This window comes from Oncorhynchus keta, chromosome 18, assembly GCF_023373465.1.
Source record: "Oncorhynchus keta strain PuntledgeMale-10-30-2019 chromosome 18, Oket_V2, whole genome shotgun sequence".
Classification (NCBI taxonomy): domain Eukaryota; kingdom Metazoa; phylum Chordata; class Actinopteri; order Salmoniformes; family Salmonidae; genus Oncorhynchus; species Oncorhynchus keta.
In genome coordinates this window covers 47,836,149-47,860,027 of record NC_068438.1, presented here as the reverse complement: position 1 = coordinate 47,860,027, position 23,879 = coordinate 47,836,149, and the positions used below count along the sequence as shown (strand labels likewise).

The 23,879-nt window shown below is 47.8% G+C and overlaps 1 protein-coding gene and 1 pseudogene across 1 annotated transcript; both read right to left on the bottom strand.

The window, feature by feature from the left end:
- Window positions 1-23,879, bottom strand: part of LOC127908862 (syntaxin-1A-like) — a 239,195-nt pseudogene that overhangs the window by 83,071 nt on the left and 132,245 nt on the right.
- Window positions 4,719-7,208, bottom strand: LOC118381492 (diacylglycerol O-acyltransferase 2-like). The gene has a single exon (XM_035768436.2). The coding sequence runs from the start codon at window positions 6,878-6,880 to the stop codon at window positions 5,900-5,902; it is 981 nt and encodes a 326-aa protein (XP_035624329.1). The 5' UTR covers window positions 6,881-7,208; the 3' UTR covers window positions 4,719-5,899.

Below are 23,879 nucleotides of genomic sequence, written 5' to 3'. Positions count from 1 at the left end.
TCAGTGCTGGGCGTCTCAGGCTCTGCCTCCTCTCCACTCTCTCAGTGCTGGGCGTCTCAGGCTCTGCCTCCTCTCCACTCTCTCAGTGCTGGGCGTCTCAGGCTCTGCCTCCTCTCCACTCTCTCAGTGCTGGGCGTCTCAGGCTCTGCCTCCTCTCCACTCTCTCAGTGCTGGGCGTCTCAGGCTCTGCCTCCTCTCCACTCTCTCAGTGCTGGGCGTCTCAGGCTCTGCCTCCTCTCCACCCTCTCAGTGCTGAGCGTCTCAGGCTCTGCCTCCTCTCCACTCTCTCAGTGCTGGGCGTCTCAGGCTCTGCCTCCTCTCCACTCTCTCAGTGCTGAGGCGTCTCAGGCTCTGCCTCCTCTCCACCCTCTCAGGGCTGGGCGTCTCAGGCTCTGCCTCCTCTCCACTCTCAGTGCTCCACTCTCTCAGGGCTGGGCGTCTCAGGCTCTGCCTCCTCTCCACCCTCTCAGGGCTGGGCGTCTCAGGCTCTGCCTCCTCTCCACCCTCTCAGGGCTGGGCGTCTCAGGCTCTGCCTCCTCTCCACTCTCTCAGTGCTGAGCGTCTCAGGCTCTGCCTCCTCTCACCCTCTCAGGGCTGGGCGTCTCAGGCTCTGCCTCCTCTCCACTCTCTCAGTGCTGGGCGTCTCAGGCTCTGCCTCCTCTCCACCCTCTCAGTGCTGGGCGTCTCAGGCTCTGCCTCCTCTCCACTCTCTCAGTGCTGGGCGTCTCAGGCTCTGCCTCCTCTCCACCCTCTCTCAGTGCTGGGCGTCTCAGGCTCTGCCTCCTCTCTACCCTCTCAGTGCTGAGCGTCTCAGGCTCTGCCTCCTCTCCACCCTCTCAGTGCTGGGCTTCTCAGGCTCTGCCTCCTCTCCACTCTCTCAGGGCTGGGCGTCTCAGGCTCTGCCTCCTCTCCACCTCTCTCAGTGCTGGGCGTCTCAGGCTCTGCCTCCTCTCCACCCTCTCAGTGCTGGGCGTCTCAGGCTCTGCCTCCTCTCTACCCTCTCAGGGCTGGGCGTCTCAGGCTCTGCCTCCTCTCCACTCTCTCAGTGCTGGGCGTCTCAGGCTCTGCCTCCTCTCTACCCTCTCAGTGCTGGGCGTCTCAGGCTCTGCCTCCTCTCCACCCTCTCAGTGCTGGGCGTCTCAGGCTCTGCCTCCTCTCTACCCTCTCAGTGCTGGGCGTCTCAGGCTCTGCCTCCTCTCCACTCTCTCAGTGCTGGGCGTCTCAGGCTCTGCCTCCTCTCTACCCTCTCAGTGCTGGGCGTCTCAGGCTCTGCCTCCTACCCTCCAGTGCTGGGCGTCTCAGGCTCTGCCTCCTCTCTACCCTCTCAGTGCTGGGCGTCTCAGGCTCTGCCTCCTCTCCACTCTCTCAGTGCTGGGCGTCTCAGGCTCTGCCTCCTCTCCACCTCTCTCAGTGCTGGGCGTCTCAGGCTCTGCCTCCTCTCCACTCTCTCAGTGCTGGGCGTCTCAGGCTCTGCCTCCTCTCCACCCTCTCAGTGCTGGGCGTCTCAGGCTCTGCCTCCTCTCCACCTCTCTCAGTGCTGGGCGTCTCAGGCTCTGCCTCCTCTCCACCCTCTCAGTGCTGGCGTCTCAGGCTCTGTCTCTCCACTCTCTCAGTGCTGGGCGTCTCAGGCTCTGCCTCCTCTCCACTCTCTCAGTGCTGGGCGTCTCAGGCTCAGGCTCTGCCTCTCAGTGCTGGGCGTCTCAGGCTCTGCCTCCACTCCTCTCAGTGCTGGGCGTCTCAGGCTCTGCCTCCTCTCCACCCTCTCAGTGCTGGGCGTCTCAGGCTCTGCCTCCTCTCTACCCTCTCAGTGCTGGGCGTCTCAGGCTCTGCCTCCTCTCTACCCTCTCAGTGCTGGGCGTCTCAGGCTCTGCCTCCTCTCCACCTCTCTCAGTGCTGGGCGTCTCAGGCTCTGCCTCCTCTCCACCCTCTCTCAGTGCTGGGCGTCTCAGGCTCTGCCTCCTCTCTACCCTCTCAGTGCTGGGCGTCTCAGGCTCTGCCTCCTCTCTACCCTCTCAGTGCTGGGCGTCTCAGGCTCTGCCTCCTCAGTGCTGGGCCACCTCTCTCAGTGCTGGGCGTCTCAGGCTCTGCCTCCTCTCCACTCAGTGCTCTCAGTGCTGGGCACCCTCTCAGGGCTGGGCGTCTCAGGCTCTGCCTCCTGCTGGGCGTCCACCCTCTCAGTGCTGGGCGTCTCAGGCTCTGCCTCCTCTCTACCCTCTCAGTGCTGGGCGTCTCAGGCTCTGCCTCCTCTCTACCCTCTCAGTGCTGGGCGTCTCAGGCTCTGCCTCCTCTCTACCCTCTCAGTGCTGGGCGTCTCAGGCTCTGCCTCCTCTCCACTCTCTCAGTGCTGGGCGTCTCAGGCTCTGCCTCCTCTCCACCCTCTCAGTGCTGGGCGTCTCAGGCTCTGCCTCCTCTCCACTCTCTCAGTGCTGGGCGTCTCAGGCTCTGCCTCCTCTCCACTCTCTCAGTGCTGGGCGTCTCAGGCTCTGCCTCCTCTCCACTCTCTCAGTGCTGGGCGTCTCAGGCTCTGCCTCCTCTCCACTCTCTCAGTGCTGGGCGTCTCAGGCTCTGCCTCCTCTCCACTCTCTCAGTGCTGGGCGTCTCAGGCTCTGCCTCCTCTCCACTCTCTCAGTGCTGGGCGTCTCAGGCTCTGCCTCCTCTCTACCCTCTCAGTGCTGGGCGTCTCAGGCTCTGCCTCCTCTCTACCCTCTCAGTGCTGGGCGTCTCAGGCTCTGCCTCCTCTCCACTCTCTCAGTGCTGGGCGTCTCAGGCTCTGCCTCCTCTCCACCCTCTCAGTGCTGGGCGTCTCAGGCTCTGCCTCCTCTCTACCCTCTCAGTGCTGGGCGTCTCAGGCTCTGCCTCCTCTCTACCCTCTCAGGGCTGGGCGTCTCAGGCTCTGCCTCCTCTCTACCCTCTCAGTGCTGGGCGTCTCAGGCTCTGCCTCCTCTCCACTCTCTCAGTGCTGGGCGTCTCAGGCTCTGCCTCCTCTCTACTCTCTCAGGGCTGGGCGTCTCAGGCTCTGCCTCCTCTCTACCCTCTCAGTGCTGGGCGTCTCAGGCTCTGCCTCCTCTCCACCCTCTCAGTGCTGGGCGTCTCAGGCTCTGCCTCCTCTCCACTCTCTCAGTGCTGGGCGTCTCAGGCTCTGCCTCCTCTCCACCCTCTCAGTGCTGGGCGTCTCAGGCTCTGCCTCCTCTCCACCCTCTCAGTGCTGGGCGTCTCAGGCTCTGCCTCCTCTCCACTCTCTCAGTGCTGGGCGTCTCAGGCTCTGCCTCCTCTCCACTCTCTCAGTGCTGGGCGTCTCAGGCTCTGCCTCCTCTCTACCCTCTCAGTGCTGGGCGTCTCAGGCTCTGCCTCCTCTCCACTCTCTCAGTGCTGGGCGTCTCAGGCTCTGCCTCCTCTCCACTCTCTCAGTGCTGGGCGTCTCAGGCTCTGCCTCCTCTCCACCCTCTCAGTGCTGGGCGTCTCAGGCTCTGCCTCCTCTCCACTCTCTCAGTGCTGGGCGTCTCAGGCTCTGCCTCCTCTCTACCCTCTCAGTGCTGGGCGTCTCAGGCTCTGCCTCCTCTCTACCCTCTCAGGGCTGGGCGTCTCAGGCTCTGCCTCCTCTCCTCCTCGACTACTTCAGTCGTCAGTCCGAACGGTGTTTCCTCCGACTCATTGATGCAGCAGGCTTCGGGGGGGTTAAGCGAGCGGGTGGTTAAGAGGCGCGGTTTTGGCGTGTCATGTTTCGGAGGACGTATGACTCGACGTTCGCCTCTCCCGAGCCCGTTGAGGAGTTGCAGCGATGAGACAAGATTGTCAATCACGAAAATGGGGAGAAAAAGGGGATGGGGGGGGCCTTGGTAATGTATTAGGGGTGTCAGCAGATGTGTTGAAAACAGTGAATGAGGCTAATCTTTATTAGGATTTATCCATTAATGTAACATGTTAATAGATATCACACAAATCAGAATTACTGTATTAGACTTTAATCTTAAACAGCAACATGTCCCTCATATCAACACATTTCTGGATGTAAAGGACTATATATATATATAAAGTACATACTCTTGGCATAGATTAAACAACTTAGAGAATGACTGCTAACCGTGAGATGATATATCTGGTTCAACGAGACTAATAAATTGGATATAAAAACAACACATTTTGTATTACTGAGGTGTTGGGGGTGTTTAATGAATTTTCCAGCATTGTGTTACTGTGTTATGTAAATGGTTAGAGTAATCTGTAGGCCACAAATTGTTACTATGAATGGAACTGGTTTAAACTGGTTGGCTAAGGTATCTCGCTCAGCCCAGTCAAAACTGTTCGCTGCTCTGGCCCCCCAATGGTGGAACAAACTCCCTCACGACGCCAGGACAGCGGAGTCAATCACCACCTTCCGGAGACACCTGAAACCCCACCTCTTTAAGGAATACCTAGGATAGGATAAGTAATCCTTCTCACCCCCCTTTAAGATTTAGATGCACTATTGTAAAGTGGCTGTTCCACTGGATGTCATAAGGTGAATGCACCAATTTGTAAGTCGCTCTGGATAAGAGCGTCTGCTAAATGACTTAAATGTAAATGTAAATCTAAGTCATACACACCGGAGGACATTTAAATAACTGGAAATTATTGGAGGAGAACAAGACTTGCAACAAAACCCTCAGCGGAAATCTAGAACAGCCAAAAGACAAAAAAGTACAGCTGTTTAACAGTAAATTAACGATGGTGAGACCAAACAATGATTTAAAACACATTGTAATGATGGATCAGGTGACAAGGATTTATGTTTTATATTTCAATAACTGCGTGTGCACTTTGACCCTGCATTGTCGTACTTTGATCACGGTTCAACGGAGGCTGCAGAGATAACGATTTCATCCAATCCCGTGACACTTTGACACACTGATGAGTTATCGCTTTTAAAAGATAAACGGTGACAAGAGTCCAAAGCGGACATGAACAGATGGGTGTGTTTCAGGTTGAGGGTGAATCACGGATCCACAGAACCCTGGAGAGAAGAGGCTGTCTGTGCACGGATCACACCCCCCAGATAGGAGTACACAGAGCTGGATACAGGATGGTGGTGATGACCCCTCTTCACAGAACAGAAAGATCGGGTCAGGTGTCCAGTGCTGACTCCCCAGAATGACAGTCATTAGGCCGGAGGTGTCATGGGAATGACATGACATTAGATGAAAATCATCATGTTGAGAGTGTCCTTCCTTTTGGACTGGCAGCTCAAACACCTCTTTATAATATTGAAGTGTGTGTGTGTGTGTGTGTGTGTGTGTGTGTGTGTGTGTGTGTGTGTGTGTGTGTGTGTGTGTGTGTGTGTGTGTGTGTGTGTGTGTGTGTGTGTGTGTGTGTGTGTGTGTGTGTGTGTGTGTGTGTGTGTGTGTGTGTGTGTGTGTGTGTGTTTGTGTGTGTGTGTGGTTCAGTTAGCTGATCTTTGGATCTGGGAGGCAGACTGTGTTCACACTCTTAATTAAGAAAATTGATCGTACTCAACATGTCGGCCCAGTGTTTCTAAGTAAACCCTAAGTCACACAATCAATCACAGTTTTTTTATGAAATGGAGAATGAGCTGAATTTGATCCTGTTTAATAACGGTTAAATGATGGTTAAATTATTGCTACATATTAATAAGCACATGCACTATTCCGTTGTAGTAATTCTTAAAGTAATATCTTGTGGACAGACTACGTAAACAGCATCTGACCAAATGACGTGAGATTCTAGTTTTCAGTAAAACGCTAGTAGCCAGGCAGCTTGGGTAAATCCAAGGGTCAATGATTGTTGACATCTCTGGATCAGATCCTCCAGTGGGAATGTGTTTATTCAAGTAGTCTCAGTGTGGAGATCAATAGGCTACGGTGTCATTCACATTGTCCTCGCGGGAGCAGTCTAAACGACTGGCCTATACGATCTGCAGCTCGTGGCTGTCTGAGAGTCCACAGCTGGCCTTGTGTTCATTGAAGAGCTTGACCAGGGATTCCATATAGAGGCCATGATAGTGGTCCACCTCCTCCTGAGTGGGAGAAGGCCTCTTTGGCACTGGGATGGGACTACCAACGACAGTGGTGACCGGACAGTGGTAAGGCATCCAGAACCAGCGTTCACCTACAAACAGACATGGGGAAAAGCTCATGATCTTCTTAAAGAGTTGCTGGAACCTCCAGCCCACACTCCCCTCTGAGAAGATCACCTGGCGGAAAATATTGTTCTCCCCATACGAGTAGACGGGCACCAGGTTTGCCCCAAACTCCAGGGCCACCCGGACAAAGCCTTTCCTCTGCTTCATAACCACAGTGTTGACCCCAGGCAGGCTCAACAGTGACTCAGCAGCGCCCCCTATCACAATCACCACCGCATTGCCTTGTCCACTATTAGACAGAAGGTGCTTTAGACTAGGCTTGCTGACTGGACAACAACCTGTGGCCATGGCATATTCCCTGTAGAGGGGGATCTTGAAGAGGCCCCCCAGGATGCAGAGGCAGGAGCGCACCCCAGGAAAGAGGTCCATAAATCCACAGGCCTCGGTGCTAAACGAGGCAAAGGCTCCGATACTCAACACCCCATGAGGATGACACCCTAAGATGTAGTTCTCATTCGGGTTCAACTCCGCCGTCTTCACTAACTTCATGGGGAAGTAGTCCCTAACGCGATTCCACACTTTCCAGTTTCTCACAAAAGAACTTCTCCTGCCTCCTCTTTCAGGTGTGTGCCAGTCCGTCACCTGCCAGATGAGGTAGAGAACAGGCAGCGGCCACAGACAGGTCAACAAAAGGTACACCATCAATCCAATACAAACCGGACCTAACAGGAGGAAGCTCCAGATCCACTGCAGAACACTGATATTCTCCAGGAATTCTGTCCTTTGAGTTTTCACCAGCTTCATCCCTGAAACCGTTTCTGTAGTTTTCACCCCCACAAAAAAAAAGGTGATTATAGAGAACAAGAGCGACTGTTCGGAGAGCACTAGTACCCTACACGGACGTACTTTGATCACGGTTCAACGGAGGCTGCAGAGATAACGATTTCATCCCGTAACACTTTGACACACTGATGAGTTATCACTTTTAAAAGATAAACGGTGACAAGAGTCCAAAGCGGACATGAACAGACGGGTGTGTTTCAGGTTGAGGGTGAATCACGGATCCACAGAACCCTGGAGAGAAGAGGCTGTCTGTGCACGGATCACACCCCCAGATAGGAGTATGCAGAGCTGGATACAGGATGGTGGTGATGACCCCTCTTCACAGAACAGAAAGATCGGGTCAGGTGTCCAGTGCTGACTCCCCAGAATGACAGTCATTAGGCCAGAGGTGTCATGGGAATGACATGACATTAGATGAAAATCATCATGTGTGTGCGATAGTCTTGCACATGTGGGGGGGTCAGAGGTTAAGATTTATTACTGGGCAGGGAACCAGGAGAGAGGGGAATGTTTTTCACATTCAGGGTAACCATAGCTACCTCTGCTTAACTTCAAGGGCTGTGAAGTCAAGGCCACCAGACACATTGGAGCTGACCGCTTAAAATAGAGCAAATAACAGACCAGTGTCTATCGCCATCCTTTTCTGTTGTCTGACGAGAGAGAGAGAGAGAGAGAGAGAGAGAGAGAGAGAGAGAGAGAGAGAGAGAGAGAGAGAGAGAGAGAGAGAAAGAGAGAGAGAAAGAGAGAGAGAGAGAGAAAGAGAGAGAGAAAGAGAGAGAGAAAGAGAGAGAGAAGAGAGAAAGAGAAAGAGAGAGAGAAAGAGAAAGAGAGAGAGAGAAAGAGAGAGAGAAAGAGAGAGAGAAGAGAGAGAGAGAAAGAGAGAGAGAGAGAAAGAGAGAGAGAGAAAGAGAGAGAGAGAAAGAGAGAGAGAGAGAGAGAAGGCAAGACCAGAGAGTCAACAGAATTCTGACATCTCTGAAGAGTCACAAGCCATTCTGTCCTTGATTCAGAGACATAGCCTTGGGGTTCACACGACATTCTATTGTCCTTGATTCAGAGACATAGCCTTGGGGTTCACACGACATTCTATTGTCCTTGATTCAGAGACATAGCCTTGGGGTTCACACGACATTCTATTGTCTTTGATTCAGAGACATAGCCTTGGGGTTCACACGACATTCTATTGTCCTTGATTCAGAGACACACACAGCCTTGGGGTTCACTCGACATTCTATTGTCCTTGATTCAGAGACATAGCCTTGGGGTTCACACGACATTCTATTGTCCTTGATTCAGAGACATAGCCTTGGGGTTCACACGACATTCTATTGTCTTTGATTCAGAGACATAGCCTTGGGGTTCACACGACATTCTATTGTCCTTGATTCAGAGACATAGCCTTGGGGTTCACACAACATTCTATTGTCCTTGATTCAGAGACATAGCCTTGGGGTTCACACGACATTCTATTGTCTTTGATTCAGAGACATAGCCTTGGGGTCATGCCTGTTGCTTTCATTAAGAAACTGTTGCCATGGAGATGCTGCTTATCCCTTATCTAGCTCCAGTGTTTTAGAAAGAGAAAAGAATAGAGGGAAAGAGGAGAAAACCGGGGCGAGGGGTGGAGGGGGGTAGAGAGGGGGTGGAAGAAAGAGAGAGATGCCTTATCTGAAACGTATCTAAAATTAAAATGAATAACCTACAGTCAACTCACTTTTGTATTTTTCTGCCTTAAAGGCATCATGTGGATCCTTAACACACACACACACACACACACACACACACACACACACACACACACACACACACACACACACACACACACACACACACACACACACACACACACACACACACACACACACACACACACACACAGGTATAACATGTGAAGTGTGCAATACAACTGCATCAGTCATTCTTAGCAGTTATTATGATATTACATAGTGTGTGTGTGTGTGTATGTAGTTGAAGTCGGAAGTTTACATACACCTTAGCCAAATGCATTTAAACTCAGTTTTTCCACAATTCCTGATATTTAATCCTCGTCAAAATTCCCTGTTTTAGGTCAGTTAGGATCACCATCTTATTTTAAGAATGTGAAATGTCAGATTGAATAGTAGAGACAATTATTTATTTCAGCCTTTATTCTCTCATCACATCACATTCCTCAAAGACATAAGTTTACATACACTCAATTAGTATTTTGTAGCATTGCCTTTAAATGGTTTAACTTGGGTCAAACGTTTTGGGTAGCTTTCCACTCAGGTTTGTAGGCCTCCTTGCTCGCACATGCTTTTTCAGTTCTGCCAGCAAATGTTCTATAGGATTGAGGTCAGAGCTTTGTGATGGCCACCCCAATACCTTGACTTTGTTGTCCTAATCCATTTTGCCACAACTTTGGAAGTATGCTTGGGGTCATTGTCCATTTGGAAGACCCATTTTTCGACCAAGCTTTAATTTCCTGACTGATGTCTTGAAATATTGTTTCAATATATCCACATAATTTTCCTACCTCATGAAGCCATCTATTTTGTGAAGTGCACCAGTCCCTCCTGCAGCAAAGCACATCCACAACATGATGCTGCCACCCCCCGTGATTCACGGTTGGGATGGTGTTCCTCGGCTTGCAAGCCTCCCCATTTTCCCTCCAAACATAACGATGGTCATTATGGCCAAACAGTTCTATTTGTGTTTCATCAGACCATTTCTCCAAAAAGTACGATCTTTGTCCCCATGTGCAGTTGCAAACTGTGTCTGGCTTTTTTATGGCGGTTTTGGGGCAGTGGCTTCTTCCTTGCTGAGCGGCCTTTCAGGTTATGTCGATATAGGACTCGTTTTACTGTGGATATAGATACCTTTGTACCTGTTTCCTCCAGCATCTTCACAAGGTCCTTTGCTGTTGTACTGGGATTGATTTGCACTTTTTGCACCAAAGTACGTTCATCTCTAGGAGACAGAACGCATCTCCTTCCTGAGCGGTATGACGGATGCGTGGTCCCATGGTGTTTATATTTGCGTGCTACTGTTTGTACAGATGAACGTGGTACCTTCTGGCGTTTGGCAATTGCTCCCAAGGATGAACCAGACTTGTGAAGGTCTACAATGTTTTTTCTGAGGTCTTGGCTGATTTCTTTTGATTTTCCCATGATGTCAAGCAAAGGGGCACTGAGTTTGAAGGTAGGCCTTGAAATACATCCACAGGTACACCTCCAAATGACTCAAATTATGTCAATAAGCCTATCAGAAGCTTCTAAAGCCATGACATCATTTTCCAGAATTTTCCAAGCTGTTCAAAGGCACAGTCAACTTAGTGTATGTAAACTTCTGACCCACTGGAATTGTGATACAGTGAATTATAAGTGAACTAATCTCTGTGTAAACAATTGTTGGAAAAATGACTAGTGTCATGCACAAAGTAGATGTCCTAACCAACTTGCCAAAACTATAATTTGTTAACAAAAAATTTGTGGAGTGGTTGAAAAACGAGTTAATGACTCCAACCTAAGTGTATGTAAACTTCCGACTTCAACTGTATAACACACACACACACATTAATACATATCACAAACATATACAGTTAAATTGTCCGTAGAGCTCCGAGACAGGATTGGCAGCCATTCCAAACTGAGCAAACGGGGGAGAAGGCCAAGAACCCGATGGTCACTCTGACAGAGCTCTATAGTTCCTCTGTGGAGATGAGAAGCTTCCAGAAGGACAACCATCTCTACAGCAATCCACCACTCCTCAGTAAAAGGCACATGATAGCCCGCTTGGAGTTTGCCAAAAGGCACCTAAAGTCTCTCTGACCATGAGAAACAAGATTCTCTGGTCTGATGAAACCAAGATTGAACTCTTTGGCCTGAATTCCAAGCGTCACGTCTGGAGGAAACATGGCATCATCCCTACGGTGAAGCGTGGTGGTGGCATCATCCCTACGGTGAAGCATGGTGGTGGCAGCATCCCTACGGTGAAGCATGGTGGTGGCAGCATCCCTACGGTGAAGCATGGTGGTGGCAGCATCCCTACGGTGAAGCATGGTGGTGGCAGCATCCCTACGGTGAAGCATGGTGGTGGCAGCATCCCTACGGTGAAGCATGGTGGTGGCAGCATCCCTACGGTGAAGCGTGGTGGTGGCAGCATCCCTACGGTGAAGCATGGTGGTGGCAGCATCCCTATGGTGAAGCGTGGTGGTGGCAGCATCCCTACGGTGAAGCATGGTGGTGGCAGCATCATGCTGTGGGAATGTATTTCAGCTGCAGGGACTGGGAGACTCGTCAGGATCGAGGCAAAGATGAGCAAACAGAGCAAAGTACAGACAGATCCTCAATAAAAACCTGCTCCGGACCTCAGACTGGGGCAAAGGTTCCCTTCCAGCAGGACAACGACCCTAAGCGCACAGCCAAGACAATGCAGGAGTGGCTTTGGGACAAGTCTCTGAATGTCCTTTACATGCCGAACAGACACGTTGCGTGCGCAAGCGTTGCAAAATACATTTAGAAATCCATGTTATTGGACGAGCGTCTGCCAAGGGCTAAAATAGATTAAATTAGCAAATTATCTAGCAACAGCAAGGTAGCTAAATAGGACAAATTAGCTAGCAAGTGAAAGCTAACTATCTAAATTGCCATACATGTTTAATGCTTTTGACCTGTCCCCAAATTAACGTCATTGGTTCAGAGCTTGTTTTGATATTTTAACGTCCATGTCGTGATCGCGTTTGGTGTGGGGGGACAAAATAAATGTATTCACGATTGCGCACTCGCGCAGCCGGTCTGGGTTCCGTGCTAGTGGCCCAGCCAGAATCCAGACTTCAACCCGATTAAAACATCTCTGGAGAGACCTGAAAATAGCTGTGCAGCAATGCTCCCCATCCAACCTGACAGGGCTTGAGAGGATCTGCAGAGAAGAATGGGAGAAACTCCCCAAATACAGGTGTGACACGCTTGTAGCGTCATACCCAAGAAGACTGGAGACTGTAATCGTTACCAAAGGTGCTTCAACAAAGTACTGAGTAAAGGGTCTGAATACTTATGTAAATGTGATATCTCAGTTTTATCATTATTTTCTATAAATTCGCAAAACTGTCCTAAAAAAACGTTTTTGTTTTGTCATTATGGGTTATTGATGTAGATTGATGAGGAAGATAAGGTTGTAACGTAACTAAATTTGTAAAAAGTCAAGGTGTCTGAATACTTTTCAAAAACACTGTACACGTAGGTACAGTAGGGGTAAAAGTGACTAGGCAATCAGGATAGATAGTGAACAGTGTAGCAGCAGTGTATGTGATGAGTGTGAAATCAAAATAAAATAAACATGTATTTGTCACATGCGCCCTTTGCTTACTTATGGGCCCTTAACCAACAGTGTGGTTCAAGAAATAGAGTTTAAAAAAATATTTACTAAATATGCAACAACAAAAAAATATATTTTTATTTTTACCCCATTTTTCTCGCCAATTTCGTGGTATCCAATTGTTAGTAATTACTATCTTGTCTCATCGCTACAACTCCCGTACGGGCGAAACACAACCCAACCAAGCCACACTGCTTCTTAACACAGCGCACCTCCAACCCGGAAGCCAGCCGCACCAATGTTGTTGGAGGAAACACAGTGCACCTGGCCACCTTGGTTAGCGCGCACCGCCACAGGAGTCGCTGGTGCGAGATGAGACAAGGACATCCCTACCGGCCAAATACTCCCAAACCCGGACGACGCTAGGCCAATTGTGCGTCACCCCACGGACCTCTCGGTCGCGGCCGGCTGCGACAGAGCCTGGGCGCGAACCCAGTGTCTCTGGTGGCACAGCTAGCGCTGCGATGCAGTGCCCTAGACCATAGTGTTGAGCATTGTGGGCACTACGGTGTTGAACGCTGAGAAGTAGTCAATGAACAGCATTCTCACGTAAGTGTTTTTTTTGTCCAGGTGGGAAAGGGCAGTGTGGAGTGAGATTGAGCTTGCGTCGTCTGTGGATCTGTTGGGGCAGGATACAAATTGGAGTGGGTCTAGGGTTTCTGGGATGATGGTGTTGATGCGAGTCATAACCAGCCTTTCAAAGCACTTCATGGCTACCGACGTGAGTGCTACGGGGCGGCAGTCATTTAGGCAGGTTAACTTTGCATCTTTGGCGCAGGAACTATGGTGGTCCGCTTGAAACATGTATGTATAACAGACTCGTTCAGGGAGAGGTTGAAAATGTCAGTGAACACACTTGGTCTGTGCATGCTCTGAGTACACGTCCTGGTAAACCCGTCTGGCTCTGCGGCCTTGTGAATGTTGACCTGTTTAAAGGTCTTGCTCACATCTACTACGGAGAGTGTGAGCACACAGTCGTCCAGAACAGCTGGTGCTCTCATACATGCTTCAGTGTTGCTTGCCTCGAAGCGAGCATAAAAGGCATTTAGCTAGTCTGGTAGGCTCACGTCACTGGGCAGCTCGCGGCTGGGTTTCCTTTTGTAGTCCGTAATATGTTGCAAGCCCTGCCACATCCGACGAGCATCAGAACCGGTGTAGTAGGATTCAATCTTAGTCCTGTATTGACGCTTTGCCTGTTTGATGGTTCCCGCCTTTAGCTCGGTGCAGATGTTTCCTGTCATCCATGACTTCTGGCTGGGATATGTAGGGACGACGTCGTCTATGCACTTATTGATGAAGCCGGTGACTGATGTGGTAAACTCCTCAATGCCATCGGAAGAATCCCAGAACATATTCCAATCTGTGCTAGCAAAACAGTCCTGTAGAGTAGCATCTCAAATGGCGCATGACACGCTTGCGGTCAGATGCCAGGCAGTTGCCATACCAGCTGTAAAACATTTTGAGGATCTGAGTGCCCATGCCAAATATTTTCAGCCTCTTGAGGGGCTGCTTCCTCCACTGACAGTTCAATCACACCCAAACCCAAGTAGCACCACTACACCCTGGCCTCCATTGCCACAGCACAACAGACAAGACATGAATTAATAAATGTATCACTCTGTCAATGTGTATCTCAATGTGCTTGTTCTCCAACGGCTCTTCTATCTCTGCCGGCGTGAGCTGGGACTGGGATGCAGCGAGCTAGGAGGCAGCTGGGTCAGACACACATTAGCCCTGGCTATTACAGGGCCCAGCTGGGATTGATTCAGCAGTTAGGGAAAATGGGAACGACTTCTGCTGCCATGACACCATCTTAACTCTGTCATTATGAGGGGGAGAGAGAGAGGGGGAGAGAGAGAGAGACAGGGGGAGAGACAGGGGACAGAGAGAGAGAGAGACAGGGGGGAGAGAGAGAGAGAGAGAGAGACAGGGGGAGAGAGAGAGAGAGAGAGAGAGAGAGGGGGACAGAGAGAGAGAGAGAGGGGGAGAGAGAGAGAGAGAGAGAGAGAGAGAGAGAGGGGAGAGAGAGAGAGAGAGAGAGAGACAGGGGGAGAGAGAGAGACAGAGGGGAGAGAGAGAGAGAGAGAGAGGGGAGAGAGAGAGAGAGAGAGACAGGGGAGAGAGAGAGAGAGAGAGAGAGGAGAGAGAGAGAGAGAGAGAGAGAGAGAGAGAGAGAGAGAGAGAGAGAGAGAGAGAGAGAGAGAGAGAGAGAGAGAGAGGAGGGAGAGAGAGAGAGAGAGAGAGAGAGAGAGAGAGACAGGGGGGAGAGAGAGAGAGAGAGAGAGACAGGGGAGAGAGAGAGAGAGAGGAGAGAGAGAGAGAGAGAGAGAGACAGGGGAGAGAGAGAGAGGAGAGAGAGGGAGACAGGGGAGAGAGAGAGACGGGGGGAGAGAGAGAGAGGGAGGAGAGACAGGGGGAGAGAGAGAGAGAGAGAGAGGGAGAGAGAGAGAGAGAGGCCAATGGCTAGCAGTTTCTCAGTTGTTAGCAGCAATGGCTAGCAGTTTCTCAGCTGTTAGCATCCAATGGCTAGCCATTTCTCAGTTGTTAGCAGCAATGGCTAGATGTTTCTCAGCTGTTAGCAGCCAATGGCTAGCCATTTCTCAGCTGTTTGCAGTCAATGGCTAGACGTTTCTCAGCTGTTAGCAGCCAATGGCTAGCAGTTTCTCAGCTGTTAGCAGCAATGACTAGCAGTTTCTCAGCTGTTAGCAGCCAATGGCTAGCAGTTTCTCAGCTGTTAGCAGCCAATGGCTAGCAGTTTCTCAGGTGTTAGCAGCCAATGGCTAGCAGTTTCCAACTTGTGATAAAAACAGATGATTGACATTTACTGTCTTTACTGAATTATTTAATGTAACAAATCAAACATTAAACCCTGTTTAAAAAATAATTCATGGTAATTCATGGTAATTCATGGTAATTCATGTGAACCCAGCGTTTATTTGAAGCAGGTGTTAATTGAATTAAATGTGTGTCGTTGCCTGGCTATTAAAAAGGGACAGGAGGCTATTTGAGACTTTACATGGAATTAAAGTTTTCCGGTAAATTAAATCAAATGAGAGAATCTTTACATGAACTGATAACTAAAACACAGTGCCTTTCACAAGTATTCACACCCCTTGACTTCTTCCACATTTTGTTGTGTTACAGCCTGAATTAAATATGGATTAAATTATATGTTGTGTCACTGGCCTACACACAATACCTTACAATATCAACATGGAATTATGTTTTTTAGATATTTTTACAAATGTATAAAAAAAAATTAAAAGCTTAAATGTTTTGGATCAATAAGTATTCAACCCCTTTTTTATGGCAAGCCTAAATGAATTCATTAGTAAAAATGTGATCAATAAGTCACATAATATGTTGCATGTGTGCAATGATAGCGTTTAACATGATTTCTGAATGATTACCTCATCTCTGTACCCCACACATACAATTATCTGTAAGGTCCCTCAGTCGAGCAGTGAATTTCAAACACAGATTCAACCACAAAGACCAGAGAGGTTTCCAAAACCTCTCAAAGAAGGCCACCTAACAGTATATTCTATTTTTTAAATAAGCAGACATTGAATATCCTTTTGAGCATTGTTACGGTATTAATTACACTTTGGATGGTGTATCAATACACCCAGTCACTACAAAGATACAGGCGTCAATCATAACTCAGTTGCCGGAGAGGAAGGAAACCATTTCGCCAATGGTGACATTAAAACAGTTACAGAGTTTAATAGCTGTGATAGGAGAAAACTGATGATGGATCAACAACATTGTAGTTACTCCACAATACTAACCTAAATGACAGAGTGAAAAGAAGGAAGCCTGTACAGAATACAAATATTCCAAAACATGCATCCTGTTTGCAACAAGGCACTAAAGTAAAACTGCAAAAAACTGTAGCAAAGACATTTTCTTTATGTCCTGAATACAACGCGTTATGTTTGGGGCAAATCCAACACAACACGTCACTGAGTACCACACTTCATATTTTCAGTCATGGTGGTGGCTGCGTCATGTTATGTGTATGCTTGTCATCGGCAAGGACAAAGGGTTCTATTTAGGATAAAAAGAAACAGAATAGAGCAAAAATCATAGAGGAAAACCTGGTTCAGTCTGCTTTCCACCAGACACTGGGAGGTGAATTCCCCTTTCAGCAGGACAATAACCTTAAACACAAGGCCAAATATACACTGCAGTTGCTTACCAAGATGACATCGAATGTTCGTGAGCTTTGACTTACATTGGCTTAAAGATCTATAGCAAGACTTGAAAATGGCTGTCTAACAATGATCAATACTCAGCCTTGTCTCAGGATGGTAAGTTGGTGGTTGAAGATATCCCTCTAGTGGTGTGGGGGCTGTGTTTTGGCAAAGTGGGTGGGGTTATATCCTATCCTTCCTGTTTGGCCCTGTCCGGGGGTGTCCTCGGATGGGGCGACAGTGTCTTCTGACTCCACCTGTCTCAGCCTCCAGTATTTATGCTGCAGTGGTTTATGTGTCGGGGGGCTCGGGTCAGTTTGTTATATCTTGAGTACTTCTCCTGTCCTATTCGGTGTCCTGTGTGAATCTAAGTGTGCGTTCTCTAATTCTCTCCTTATCTCTTTCTTTCTCTCTCTCGGAGGACCTGAGCCCTAGGACCATGCCACAGGACTACCTGACATGATGACTCCTTGCTGTCCCCAGTCCACCTGGCCATGCTGCTGCTCCAGTTTCAACTGTTCTGACTTACTATTATTCGACCATGCTTGTCATTTATGAACATTTGAACATCTTGGCCATGTTCTGTTATAATCTCCACCCGGCACAGCCAGAAGAGGACTGGCCACCCCACATATGCTCTCTCTAATTCTCTCTTTCTTTCTCTCTCTCGGAGGACCTGAGCCCTAGGACCGTGCCCGATGACTCCTTGCTGTCCCCAGTCCACCTGACTGTGCTGCTGCTCCAGTTTCAACTGTTCTGCCTTATTATTATTCGACCATGCTGGTCATTTATGAACATTTGAACATCTTGGCCATGTTCTGTTATAATCTCCACCCAGCACAGCCAGAAGAGGACTGGCCACCCCACATAGCCCGGTTCCTCTCTAGATTTCTTCCTAGGTTTTGGCCTTTCTAGGGAGTTTTTCCTAGCCACCGTGCTTCTACACCTGCATTGCTTGCTGTTTGGGGTTTTAGGCTGGGTTTCTGTACAGCACTTTGAGATATCAGCTGATGTACGAAGGGCTATATAAATACATTTGATTTGATTAAATCAAATCAAATTTTATTTGTCACATACACATGGTTAGCAGATGTTAATGCGAGTGTAGCGAAATGCTTGTGCTTCTAGTTCCGACAATGCAGTGATAACCAACAAGTAATCTAACTAACAATTCCAAAACTACTGTCTTATACACAGTGTAAGGGGATAAAGAATATGTACATAAGGATATATGAATGAGTGATGGTACAGGGCACCATACAGTAGATGGTATCGAGTACAGTATATACATATGAGATGAGTATGTAGACAAAGTAAACAAAGTAATATAATAATAATATATGCCATTTAGCTGACGCTTTTATCCAAAGCGACTTACAGTCATGTGTGCATACATTCTACGTATGGGTGATCCCGGGAATCGAACCCACTACCCTGGCGTTACAAGCGCCATGCTCTACCAACTGAGCCACAGAAGGACCACAGAAGGACCAAAGTGGCATAGTTAAAGTGGCTAGTGATACATGTATTACATAAGGATGCAGTCGATGATATAGAGTACAGTATATACGTATGCATATGAGATGAATAATGTAGGGTAAGTAACATTATATAAGGTAGCATTGTTTAAAGTGGCTAGTGATATGTTTACATCATTTCCCATCAATTCCCATTATTAAAGTGGCTGGAGTTGGGTCAGTGTCAATGACAGTGTGTTGGCAGCAGCCACTCAATGTTAGTGGTGGCTGTTTAACAGTCTGATAGCCTTGAGATAGAAGCTGTTTTTCAGTCTCTCGGTCCCAGCTTTGATGCACCTGTACTGACCTCGCCTTCTGGATGATAGCGGGGTGAACAGGCAGTGGCTTGGGTGGTTGATGTCCTTGATGATCTTTATGGCCTTCCTGTAACATCGGGTGGTGTAGGTGTCCTGGAGGGCAGGTAGTTTGCCCCCGGTGATGCGTTGTGCAGACCTCACTACCCTCTGGAGAGCCTTACGGTTGAGGGCGGAGCAGTTGCCGTACCAGGCGGTGGTGATACAGCCCGCCAGGATGCTCTCGATTGTGCATCTGTAGAAGTTTGTGAGTGCTTTTGGTGACAAGCCAAATTTCTTCAGCCTCCTGAGGTTGAAGAGGCGCTGCTGCGCCTTCTTCACGACGCTGTCAGTGTGAGTGGACCAATTCAGTTTGTCTGTGATGTGTATGCCGAGGAACTTAAAACTTGCTACCCTCTCCACTACTGTTCCATCGATGTGGATAGGGGGTGTTCCCTCTGCTGTTTCCTGAAGTCCACAATCATCTCCTTAGTTTTGTTGACGTTGAGTGTGAGGTTATTTTCCTGACACCACACTCCGAGGGCCCTCACCTCCTCCCTGTAGGCCGTCTCGTCGTTGTTGGTAATCAAGCCTACCACTGTTGTGTCGTCCGCAAACTTGATGATTGAGTTGGAGGCGTGCGTGGCCACGCAGTCGTGGGTGAACAGGGAGTACAGGAGAGGGCTCAGAACGCACCCTTGTGGGTGTTGAGGATCAGCGGGGAGGAGATGTTGTTGCCTACCCTCACCACCTGGGGGCGGCCCGTCAGGAAGTCCAGTACCCAGTTGCACAGGGCGGGGTCGAGACCCAGGGTCTCGAGCTTGATGACGAGCTTGGAGGGTACTATGGTGTTGAATGAACAGCATTCTCACATAGGTATTCCTCTTGTCCAGGTGGGTTAGGGCAGTGTGCAGTGTGGTTGAGATTGCATCGTCTGTGGACCTATTTGGGCGGTAAGCAAATTGGAGTGGGTCTAGGGTGTCAGGTAGGGTGGAGGTGATATGGTCCTTGACTAGTCTCTCAAAGCACTTCATGATGACGGAAGTGAGTGCTACGGGGCGGTAGTCGTTTAGCTCAGTTACCTTAGCTTTCTTGGGAACAGGAACAATGGTGGCCCTCTTGAAGCATGTGGGAACAGCAGACTGGTATAGGGATTGATTGAATATGTCCGTAAACACACCGGCCAGCTGGTCTGCGCATGCTCTGAGGGCGCGGCTGGGTATGCCGTCTGGGCCTGCAGCCTTGCGAGGGTTAACACGTTTAAATGTCTTACTCACCTCGGCTGCAGTGAAGGAGAGACCGCATGTTTTCGTTGCAGGCCATGTCAGTGGCACTGTATTGTCCTCAAAGCGGGCAAAAAAGTTATTTTAGTCTGCCTGGGAGCAAGATATCCTGGTCCGTGACTGAGCTGGGTTTCTTCTTGTAGTCCGTGATTGACTGTAGACCCTGCCACATGCCTCTTGTGTCTGAGCCGTTGAATTGAGATTGTACTTTGTCTCTGTACTGACTCTTAGCTTGTTTAATAGCCTTGCGGAGGGAATAGCTGCATTGTTTATATTCGGTCATGTTACCAGACACCTTGCCCTGATTAAATGCAGTGGTTCGCGCTTTCAGTTTCACGCGAATGCTGCCATCAATCCACGGTTTCTGGTTAGGGAATGTTTTTATCGTTGCTATGGGAACGACATCTTCAACGCACGTTCTAATGAACTCGCACACCGAATCAGCGTATTCGTCAATATTTTTATCTGACGCAATACGAAACATGTCCCAGTCCACGTGATGGAAGCAGTCTTGGAGTGTGGAGTCAGCTTGGTTGGACCAGCATTGGACAGACCTCAGCGTGGGAGCCTCTTGTTTAAGTTTCTGTCTGTAGGCAGGGATCAACAAAATGGAGTCGTGGTCAGCAATTCCGAAAGGGGGGCGGGGCAGGGCCTTATATGCGTCGCGGAAGTTAGAGTAACAATGATCCAAGGTTTTACCACCCCTGGTTGCGCAATCGATATGCTGATAACATTTAGGGAGTATTGTTTTCAGATTAGCTTTGTTAAAATCCCCAGCTACAATGAATGCAGCCTCCGGATGAATGGTTTCCAGTTTGCAAAGAGTTAAATCAAGTTTGTTCAGAGCCATCGATGTGTCTGCTTGGGGGGGGATATATACGGCTGTGATTATAATCGAAGAGAATTCTCTTGGTAGATAATGCGGTCTACATTTGATTGTGAGGAATTCTAAATCAGGTGAACAGAAGGATTTGAGTTCCTGTATGTTTCTTTCATCACACCATGTCTCGTTAGTCATGAGGCATACGCCCCCGCCACTCTTCTAACCAGAAAGATGTTTGTTCCTGTCGGCGCGATGCGTGGAGAAACCCGTTGGCTGCACCGCATCGGATAGCGTCTTCCCAGTGAGCCAGTGAGCCATGTTTCCGTGAAGCAGAGGACGTTACAGTCTCTGATGTCCCTCTGGAATGCTACCCAGCTATATACAGGGAGTACCAGCACCAGATCACTGTGGAGCTATATACAGGAAGTACCAGATCACTGTGGAGCTATATAGAGGGAGTACCAGATCACTGTGGAGCTATATACAGGGAGTACCAGATCACTGTGGAGCTATATACAGCGAGTACCAGATCAATGTGGAGCTATATACAGGGACTACCAGTACCAGATCAATGTGGAGCTATATACAGGGAGTACCAGATCACTGTGGAGCTATATACAGCGAGTACCAGATCAATGTGGAGCTATATACAGGGACTACCAGTACCAGATCAATGTGGAGCTATATACAGGAAGTACCAGATCAATGTGGAGCTATATACAGGGACTACCAGTACCAGATCACTGTGGAGCTATATACAGGGAGTACCAGATCACTGTGGAGCTATATACAGCGAGTACCAGATCAATGTGGAGCTATATACAGGGACTACCAGTACCAGATCAATGTGGAGCTATATACAGGAAGTACCAGATCAATGTGGAGCTATATACAGGGAGTACCAGATCACTGTGGAGCTATATATAGGAAGTACCAGATCACTGTGGAGCTATATACAGGGAGTACCAGTACCAGATCAATGTGGAGCTATATACAGGGAGTACCAGTACCAGATCAGTATGCAGAGGTACGAGGTATTTGAGGTAGATATGTACGTGAAGGCAGGGTAAAGTGACTAGACATCAGGATAGATAATAATAAGGTTTCTGAGGTAGATATGTACATAAAGGCAGGGTAAAGTGACTAGACATGATCACACCCCAATACCAGATCACTGTGGAGCTATATACAGGGACTACCAGTACCAGATCAATGTGGAGCTATATACAGGAAGTACCAGATCAATGTGGAGCTATATACAGGGAGTACCAGATTACTGTGGAGCTATATACAGGGAGTACCAGATCACTGTGGAGCTATATACAGGGAGTACCAGATCACTGTGGAGCTATATACAGGGAGTGCCAGTACCAGATCACTGTGGAGCTATATACAGGGAGTACCAGATTACTGTGGAGCTATATACAGGGAGTACCAGATCACTGTGGAGCTATATACAGGGAGTACCAGATCACTGTGGAGCTATATACAGGGAGTGCCAGTACCAGATCACTGTGGAGCTATATACAGGAAGTACCAGATCACTGTGGAGCTATATACAGGGAGTACCAGTACCAGATCACCGAGGAGCTATATACAGGGAGTACCAGTACCAGATCACCGTGGAGCTATATACAGGGAGTACAAGTACCAGATCACTGTGGAGCTATATACAGGGAGTACCAGTACCAGATCACTGTGGAGCTATATACAGGGAGTACCAGTACCAGATCACTGTGGAGCTATATACAGGGAGTACCAGTACCAGATCAATGTGGAGCTATATACAGGGAGTACCAGATCACTGTGGAGCTATATACAGGGAGTACCAGATCACTGTGGAGCTATATACAGGGAATACCAGATCACTGTGGAGCTATATACAGGGAGTACCAGTACCAGATCACTGTGGAGCTATATACAGGGAGTACCAGATCACTGTGGAGCTATATACAGGGAGTACCAGATCACTGTGGAGCTATATACAGGGAGTACCAGATCAGATAGATATGTACATGAAGGCAGGGTAAAGTGACTAGACATTAGGATAGATAATAATAAGGTATTTGAGGTAGATATGTACATGAAGGCAGGGTAAAGTGACTAGACATTAGGATAGATAATAATAAGGTATTTGAGGTAGATATGTACATGAAGGCAGGGTAAAGTGACTAGACATTAGGATATATAATAATAAGGTATTTGAGGTAGATATGTACATATCACTGTGGAGCTATATACAGGGAGTACCAGTACCAGATCAATGTGGGGCTATATACAGGGAGTACCAGTACCAGATCAGTATGCAGAGGTACGAGGTATTTGAGGTAGATATGTATATATAAATCCATGTAATACAGTCTACACCATCACAATAAATCCATGTAAAACAGTCTACACCATCACAATAAATCCATGTAATATAGTCTACACCATCGCAATAAATCCATGTAATATAGTCTACACCATCGCAATAAATCCATGTAATTCTTCTAATAAATCCATGTAATATAGTCTACACCATCGCAATAAATCCATGTAATATAGTCTACACCATCGCAATAAATCCATGTAATTCTTTTAATAAATCCATGTAATACAGTCTACACCATCGCAATAAATCCATGTAATTCTTTTAATAAATCCATGTAATATAGTCTACACCATCACAATAAATCCATGTAATATAGTCTACCTACACCTTCACAATAAATCCATGTAATATAGTCTACACCTTCACAATAAATCCATGTAATATAGTCTACACCATCGCAATGAATCCATGTAATATAGTCTACACAATCGCAATAAATCCATGTAATATAGTCTACACCATCGCAATAAATCCATGTAATATAGTCTACACCATCGCAATAAATCCATGTAATATAGTCTACACCATCACAATAAATCCATGTAATATAGTCTACACCATCACAATAAATCCATGTAATATAGTCTACCTACACCTTCACAATAAATCCATGTAATATAGTCTACACCATCACAATAAATCCATGTAATATAGTCTACACCATCACAATAAATCCATGTAATATAGTCTACACCATCGTAATAAATCCATGGGTAAAGTCTACACCATCACAATAAATATTCTTTGAATAAATCCATAATATAGTCTACCTACACCTTCACAATAAATCCATGTAATATAGTCTACACCATCGCAATGAATCCATGTAATATAGTCTACACCATCGCAATAAATCCATGTAATATAGTCTACACCATCGCAATAAATCCATGTAATATAGTCTACACCATGTACAATAAATCCATGTAATATAGTCTACACCATCACAATAAATCCATGTATATAGTCTACACCATCACAATAAATCCATGTAATATAGTCTACACCATCACAATAAATCCATGTAATTCTTCTAATAAATCCATGTAATATAGTCTACCTACACCTTCACAATAAATCCATGTAATATAGTCTACACCATCGCAATGAATCCATGTA